Here is an 8,193-nt window from a genome sequence, read left to right as displayed (position 1 = left end):
TGTAGTAGTATCGCCAGTTGTGGTTGACGAAGAGCCACTTTCGGTAGTCATCGTTGTCGAAGCGTCTGTAGATGAACTTTCAGGAGCTGTAGTTGACGTGGAAATTGTAGTAGTATCGCCAGTTGTGGTTGTCGAAGAGCCACTTTCGGTAGACATCGTTGTCGAAGCGTCTGTAGATGAACTTTCAGGAGCTGTAGTTGACGTGGAAATTGTAGTAGTATCGCCAGTTGTGGTTGTCGAAGAGCCACTTTCGGTAGACATCGTTGTCGAAGCGTCTGTAGATGAACTTTCAGGAGCTGTAGTTGACGTGGAAATTGTAGTAGTATCGCCAGTTGTGGTTGTCGAAGAGCCACTTTCGGTAGACATCGTTGTCGAAGCGTCTGTAGATGAACTTTCAGGAGCTGTAGTTGACGTGGAAATTGTAGTAGTATCGCCAGTTGTGGTTGTCGAAGAGCCACTTTCGGTAGTCATCGTTGTCGAAGCGTCTGTAGATGAACTTTCAGGAGCTGTAGTTGACGTGGAAATTGTAGTAGTATCGCCAGTTGTGGTTGTCGAAGAGACACTTTCGGTAGTCATCGTTGTCGAAGCGTCTGTAGATGAACTTTCAGGAGCTGTAGTTGACGTGGAAATTGTAGTAGTATCGCCAGTTGTGGTTGTCATAGAAGTACTCTCGGTAGACATCGTTGTCGAAGCGGCTGTAGTGGATGCCATTTCCTTGCGTTTGATCATCATCCGGCTCCTTTTCAGGCTGTAGTATGCTCCGCGGAAAGTCTTCCAGAACATACCGGTGGTACTACTAGACAGACCCTTCAGGTAGAAACCGTTCAAATTGCTGTAAAGAATTGCGGAAGTATACCAAACGAGGTCAGATCGAGGAACACTTTAAAATAACAACATTCGGTTGATCACTTACCTTTCACCGCAATCAGTGTACCACCAAGCACCACGGTTCGATACGGCACAGTTACCTTCGCTGTAATCCAAATCGAGATCGTAAGCACTGAACAGTACACCTACCAACGAACGAAGGGAATCCCCAGCAGTACCACTGTATCCGTCCAGCTTGGTGATTGGATAAAAGTCATTGCCTGATCCGACGGCGAAATTGTCGTAGTGAGCGTAGGTCACATTCTTCTCGAAGTCCTCCAGCAGGATCATTAGCTCGTAGTCACCGGAAGCAGTGATGTTGTTGATGCGGTCCAGACCCAACCAGTAATCACCGCCATCGAACTCGCCGAAGCCAGATCTGTAGTCGCTATAGCCGCGATAGAAATCGGTCGATCCTTCATGGCGGTTCTGGATCACGGTGTATGCGCCCGGTAGGAATTCGAGCACGCAAATCACTTTAGTAGGTTCACCGAATGCATCCTGCACCAAGTATGTGCCAGTTCGAGTGATGCGAGCATCGTCACAAGACGTGTAGACGGTATCTAGCACAGATGCTGGACGTTTGGGTTCACCAACACGCTTTTCTAAATCCAGAAATGATTCGGTGAGGAAGGTCTTTGTTACCGACTTCTGCTGACTGATGATAATTTCTCTGTATAAAACAGGAAAGGAAATATACAATCTTATATGTTAGCGAAGGTTTACAATCATCGGGAAGTTTGTTCCTACCTGATTGTATGCATGATTTGTGCCAGCAAGACCGAATCGCCCAACAGCTGTTCGTTGATCCTATGGCTAGTCTCCAATGTGCGACGTCTTCGTTGACCAACGTACCAGGACACACTCTTCACGTTTTTCTTCATGTCGATCAGATTGCTGTACACGGCACCATACTTGTTACGTAGGTTCAAAATAAACTTCAACAGGTTCGATTCGAGTATCTTTAACTTGCCTTCTATCGCATGGCATCCACAATTATCGATATAACTACCACCTTTCGAAGGATGGTTAAGTTTTGCTATTGATTTCACAAACTTTGACTCGATCGCTTTGGTGTTGGCTGAGACTAAACACAGCATGCAACCGACTGATAAAACAAGCACGCTCAACTTCATCTTGCTCCCATTTCCTAATTCACACTGATGTTAAAATAGGCAAATCGCTGTCTTAAATACCCTTCCGAATCGGCCAACAACAGATTGGCATGCGGTCCCGTTAGAAGAACGGGTTACTAGATTGTTTTTTCAACGAATAAGTGGGAAACGGAAAAGCGTTGTCTATTTTGCGAATCCTCCTTTCTTATTCTGGTCATTATTGTTTCTTTTTTCTGTGTCCATATATCAATGTTTCTGCTACCTATGTGTCAATGCTTATGTTGAACATTTCAAAAGTTTGTTACTGTTAATACAAATCTCAAGTTTATATACGCACAAAAAACGCAAAACCTTATAAAATTACGGGATTATTATGTATCCGCCCCTTGGATTTCTTTGCAATTCGTAGTTCCGGTGCCTATCCCCGTAGCAGGGTCGATGAGTTACCGAACAATAATTATGTAATACCTTCCAGACATAGCACGCATGGTTTCGTTGAAGTGCAATTTGAATTTTCATTGAAAACAAGTAAAAATATCGTTATTTGTTCATCTCTTGTAATTAAATGTTTACCGTTTTTATTGCGATATTCGTTATCATTTTGTATCTATAGTAATGAGTGGGGTTTTCCTCGAGCGTCTGCTTTTGCATTTCGTCTAGCGTTGTCACGGCTGTCTCGTGTCTTTTTCATTAATATTAGCATAAGTCACGTAAGTATTAGCATTTTTTTTCCTCAACTTAGCACATTGTGTAGGACTGTTTCTCATAAATGCAAGGTTAGATGTGGCACACATAATACGTGTGATACTAGATGCAAGTACTCAGTTCAGCGCATTAGAAACTCGGGCTAGTCGAAATTTTTGAAGCGGGACTAATTTTTCGGCAAGCAATGCTTCGTACAGCAAGGAATGCCTGGCTTTGGAACATTACAGTCTAGATTTATGAGCTCGGGTGGTAATTCGGAAACCTTTATAAACTCTCCCCTCAAGTATATCGTGCAATTATAGTTGCAATTGACCATATCCGTGGCGACATTACCTACGGAAACACCGGAGGAGCCAGTGATATCTAACATTTGAGACTCCGAAGCCATGGCTGATGAAGCAGCATTTCCTGAAGTTGTAGATGCACTTTCAGCCACTGCAGTTGTAGAGGTAGCTTCGCCAGATGTGGTTGTACTAGCGGTACTTTCGGAAGATATGGTTGGCGAAGCGTCTGTAGAGGAACTTTCAGTAACTGTAGCTGACGTGGTCTCCAATGGCTTTCCACCCATGCTCGTTATAGAGGTAGTTTCGCCAGTTGTCATAGAAGTACTCTCGGTAGACATCGCTGTCGAAGCGTCTGTAGTGGATACCATTTCCTTGCGTTTGATCATCATACGGCTGCTTTTCAGACTGTAGTTTGCTCCGCGGAAAGTCTCCCAGAACATACCGGTGGTACTACTAGACAGACCCTTCAGGTAGAAACCGTTCAAATTGCTGTAAAGAATTGCGGAAATATACCAAACGAGGTCAGGTCGAGGAACACTTTAAAATAACAACATTCGGTTGATCATTTACCTTTCACCGCAATCAGTGTACCACCAAGCACCACGGTTCGATACGGCACAGTTACCTTCGCTGTAATCCACATCGAGATCGTAAGCACTGAACAGTACACCTACCAACGAACGAAGGGAATCTCCAGCAGTACCACTGTATCCGTCCAGCTTGGTGATTGGATAAAAGTCATTGCCTGATCCGACGGCGAAATTGTCGTAGTGAGCGTAGGTCACATTCTTCTCGAAGTCCTCCAGCAGGATCATTAACTCGTAGTCACCGGAAGCAGTGATGTTGTTGATGCGGTCCAGACCCAACCAGTAATCACCGCCATCGAACTCTCCGAAGCCAGATCTGTAGTCGCTATAGCCGCGATAGAAATCGGTCGATCCTTCATGGCGGTTCTGGATCACGGTGTATGCGCCCGGTAGGAATTCGAGCACGCAAATCACTTTAGTAGGTTCACCGAATGCATCCTGCACCAAGTATGTGCCAGTTTGTGTGATGCGCGAATCGTCACAAGATGCGTAGACGATATCGACCACAGATGTCGGACCTTTGGAATCTCCATGACGCTTTTCCAAAGCCAGAAATGATTCGGTGAGGAAGGTCTTTGTTACCGAATTCTGCTGATTGATAGTAAGATCTCTGTATGAGACAGGAAAGATAAATATACAACCCTATTTATTAGCGAAGGTTTACAAACCCCGGTACGAGCTTTACTTCCTACCTGATCGCATGCATGATTTGTGCCAGCGAGATCGAATCGCCCAACAGCTGTTCGTTGAAGCGGTGACTAGCCTCCGACGTTTGACCAACGTACCAGGACACACTTCTCATGTGTTTCTTCATGTCGAGTAGTTCACTGTAAAGGGAACTGTGTTTGTTGCGCAGCTTCTGAATAAGCTTCAACAAATTTTCTTCGACCTTCTTAATCCTGGCTACGATCTCTAGGCAGCCACACAAATTATTATCACTGCCGTCTTGGGTAGGATTGTTGAATCTAGCTATTGGTTTCACGACCTTAGGCGTGAAGTTGTTAGAGTTGGCAGAGACAAAACTCAGCATGCAACCGACCACAAAAACAAGCACGATCCACTTCATCTTGTTAACTCTTTCGTGTGTGCACTGACGCTCGGATAGTCAAATCGCTGCCTTAAATACTTTTCTAAACTGGTCAACACTACATTGAGATGTGATCCCGTTAGAAGATGAACGGGTTTAACTGTGGGACGAATAGGTGGGAAATGGAATAGGAGTTGCCTAATTTGCGATTCTTCCATTCTTGTTTTGATATCTCTTTCTTTCCTTTCGTATGTTTTTTTATACCTTTGGAATTATGAGATACGACCGGACTTTTATTGTCACTGATATTGGATTTAGGTTGGTCCACCATAATATTTTTTAATTGCAATAACCATCGTGTATATTGAGGCATGAATTAATCTATCTTTAGCAATCCTTCGACACGTTATTATCTATAAGATTTCAATTATGCCGCTGATCGTATTATCATGCATCTAATGTGTAAATTATTAGAAATCTCACAAAGTCTTTAAGTCACAATTTAATTAGTGTAATATGTTTTCGAAATTTATGTGTGGATAACTTATTTAACTATCAGAAGCTCTATATAATATAGGTTCATATTTACTTTTTTTTTTATTTTTTTATTTGATTTTTTGAGCTTGCTGTTAGACACTCAAAATACGTTGGAAAGTTATGGGCAGTTATTTACAAACTACTCTTAGTGTTTTGTTTATTTCTACACGATACTATTATTTTAACATCTCTTCTATCGTTCGGATTCAAATCTTGTAGTTTCACATTTCAGTCTCTGTTTCTGTTCCCGACCAACCATATTTATTAGGGCGCCCAACAAGTAGTCATAGCAGAACGGGGAAAATCTTTACACAAATTGCAATTGTTTGTAAAATTAAATCATTGGTTTCGAATATCTGATTATTTGATTATTGAACAATTTTAAGCGCTAGGTGAACTGCATAGCACCTCTCGGACATCCTTTTGAGTCAAGCATCATAATTTTGTACTTACACGTCCATTAAATATCTCACCAACTTGGTTTAGGCCATTTCAAACACAATTTGAACGGATTAGAAATATGTTGTTCCATAAATAATATTACTTTTCGCGTGAAACAGACCAAACCTACTCAATTAGACTTGTTACCAAACAAGAGCGCTTGTTATAATACTAGTGCTTAAGGTAGGTTGTTATTTCTGCTGTTACTTATTTAATATCACAAATGCTATAGTTTTAAAAAAGAAATATAATAAAAATCGGACAAACGGATTTCACCATCAAAGAGGTTTTGTGCGGAATAAGTAAATTAAGATTGTAAAAATCATTTTTTATTGCTTTCCGTTAAACTTAAAATGCATCGTAGTCAACTGCACAAGAATTTTCACTCATCTTCAGACCCGGCGTTTTCTAGCTGGTGTTGGTTGAGTGGCTGAAGTACTCATCGAGTCGGCGGTGGTGGATGCGGTAGTTGAATCGGTAGCCGCCATTTCGGAAGTTGACGATGTGCTTGCTCCCGCTTCAGTTGTTACCGATACGCCAGGGCTAGTTTCTGAAGTACTTTCGGAAGACATCGAGGTAGATTCACCGCTTGTGGTTGGCGTAACAGGTGTAGTTGGTGTAGTAATTGGCATTTGCTTGCGTTTGACCATAATACGGCTCTTCTTCAGACTGTAGTATGCTCCGCGGAAAGTCTCCCAGAACATACCGGTGGTACTACCAGACAGACCCTTCAGGTAGATGCCGTTCAAATTGCTACAACAAATGAAAAGCGTACGCGTGAAAATCGGAAACATTATAACGGGTACGGTACCGAATAACAACATTCGGATAGAGATGATTATTTACCTTCCACCGCAATCAGTGTACCAAAAAGCACCACGGTTCGTTGCTGCACAGTTGCCTTCGCTGTTGTCCAAATCGAGATCGTAAGCACTGAACAGTACACCTACCAACGAACGAAGGGAATCCCCAGCAGTACCACTGTATCCGTCCAGCTTGGTGATTGGATAAAAGTCATTGCCTGATCCGACGGCGAAATTGTCGTAGTGAGCGTAGGTCACATTCTTCTCGAAGTCCTCCAGCAGGATCATTAACTCGTAGTCACCGGAAGCAGTGATGTTGTTGATGCGGTCCAGACCCAACCAGTAATCACCGCCATCGAACTCTCCGAAGCCAGATCTGTAGTCGCTGTAGCCGCGATAGAAATCGGTCGATCCTTCCTGGCGGTTCTGGATCACGGTGTATGCGCCCGGTAGGAATTCGAGCACGCAAATCAGTTTAGTAGGCTCTGCGAATGCATCCTGCACCAAGTATGTGCCAGTTTGAGTGATGCGCGGATCATCGCAAGACGTGTAGACGATATCGCCCTCCGGTGCTGGACGGATGTACTCCTCATGACGTTTATCAAGCGCCAGAATTGATTCGGTGAGGAAGGTCTTTGTTACCAACTTCTGCTGGTTGATGGTAAGATCTCTGTATAAGACAGGAAAGGAAACATGCAAAATTTAAATGTAACAAGTGTTAATGGATATCAGAAAGATCGTTTGTTCCTACCTGATCGTATGCATGATTTGTGCCAGCGAGATCGAAGCGCCCAACAGCTGTTCGTTGATGATTTGGCCAGTTTCCGCCGATTGACCAACGTACCAGGACACACTCTTCACGTGTTTCTTCATGTCGAGCAGCTCGCTATACACGGCGCCATACTTGTTACGTAGGTTCAAAATAAGCTTCAACAGGTTCGATTCGACCTTCCTAAGCTTGCCTACGATCTCGTGGCATCCACATTTATCGATATCATTACCGCCTTGCGATGCTGGTTGGGATGGCACTTCTGGTTTTACGTATTTTGGCGCGATGCCACTGGTGTTGGCGAGGCTCAGGCTCGCCATGCAGCCAACCGCTAAAACAACCACGATCAACTTCATCTTGCTAACGCTTCCTTGTGTGCACTGACGCTCGAATAGCTAACTCGCTGCCTTAAATACTCTTCCGAAGTGCTCAACCGACGGTCAACGGGGGACTGGGATGTGATCCCGTTATATGATGAGAGGGTTAGAAGATCATCTGTGGAACGAATGGGAAACGGAATGGGAGTTGCCTAATTTGCGATTCTTTCCAGTTTTTTTTTTCTTTTCTGATCATTATTGTTTCATCTTCTCCTTTCGTATGTCACAGTTTTGCGACCGATACAAATACTTGGGCGAATATTTTTGGAAACTAAAATTTTAAACAAATTTTATGTCGATGGTAGCGGTCAGCTATTTCTGATATCAACTTAACAAATATTCCTGACCATTAGATTTGGATTGATCAATACGTTGTGTAGGAAGTCTCAAACATATATATTAAGATTTAATGTGGACAACCTAACAACTGCACATATTTATGCTTAGCATATAATCGTCATTTTCCCTAATATGTAGGTATGTTACAGCAAATCTGCAAAAAAGTTGCCCTTAAGTCACTTCCTTTTTATTGTTCAAACTGTAGCATTGGTGATCTACGAGAAGATGTACTGTTAGTTCCAATACTCGATTTCTTAACATCCAGCAGCCTGACAGAGCTTGTAGTCTTAAACGAAAAAGGACTGATATCTTGCCTTACATGTCTCAAGTCATTGCGTCCAG

General features: G+C 43.0%; 3 protein-coding genes across 3 annotated transcripts; all 3 read right to left on the bottom strand.

Annotated features, from left to right (window-relative positions):
• Window positions 1-420: 420 nt before the first annotated feature.
• LOC128714179 (fibrinogen C domain-containing protein 1-like) lies at window positions 421-2,003 on the bottom strand (the record flags this gene model as incomplete). Its single annotated transcript, XM_053809054.1, has 3 exons — window positions 1,618-2,003; window positions 914-1,540; window positions 421-832 (listed from the first exon to the last, which is right to left on the bottom strand). Coding segments are annotated over exons 1-3 (1,425 nt in total), but the record flags the coding sequence as incomplete, so codon positions are not given.
• An 850-nt stretch (window positions 2,004-2,853) lies between these two features.
• On the bottom strand, window positions 2,854-4,624 carry LOC128714735 (techylectin-5B-like). Its single transcript, XM_053809616.1, has 3 exons — window positions 4,251-4,624; window positions 3,542-4,168; window positions 2,854-3,460 (listed from the first exon to the last, which is right to left on the bottom strand). Exons 1-3 carry the CDS (start codon window positions 4,622-4,624, stop codon window positions 2,854-2,856), a joined length of 1,608 nt encoding a protein of 535 aa, XP_053665591.1.
• A 1,331-nt stretch (window positions 4,625-5,955) lies between these two features.
• On the bottom strand, window positions 5,956-7,491 carry LOC128713120 (fibrinogen-like protein 1). Its single transcript, XM_053807982.1, has 3 exons — window positions 7,118-7,491; window positions 6,410-7,036; window positions 5,956-6,316 (listed from the first exon to the last, which is right to left on the bottom strand). Exons 1-3 carry the CDS (start codon window positions 7,489-7,491, stop codon window positions 5,956-5,958), a joined length of 1,362 nt encoding a protein of 453 aa, XP_053663957.1.
• Window positions 7,492-8,193: the final 702 nt, after the last annotated feature.

This window comes from Anopheles marshallii, chromosome 3, assembly GCF_943734725.1.
Source record: "Anopheles marshallii chromosome 3, idAnoMarsDA_429_01, whole genome shotgun sequence".
NCBI classification, from domain to species: Eukaryota; Metazoa; Arthropoda; class Insecta; order Diptera; family Culicidae; genus Anopheles; species Anopheles marshallii.
The sequence above is the reverse complement of the archived record's forward strand: the minus strand, read 5'-3'. Positions and strand labels throughout refer to the sequence as shown.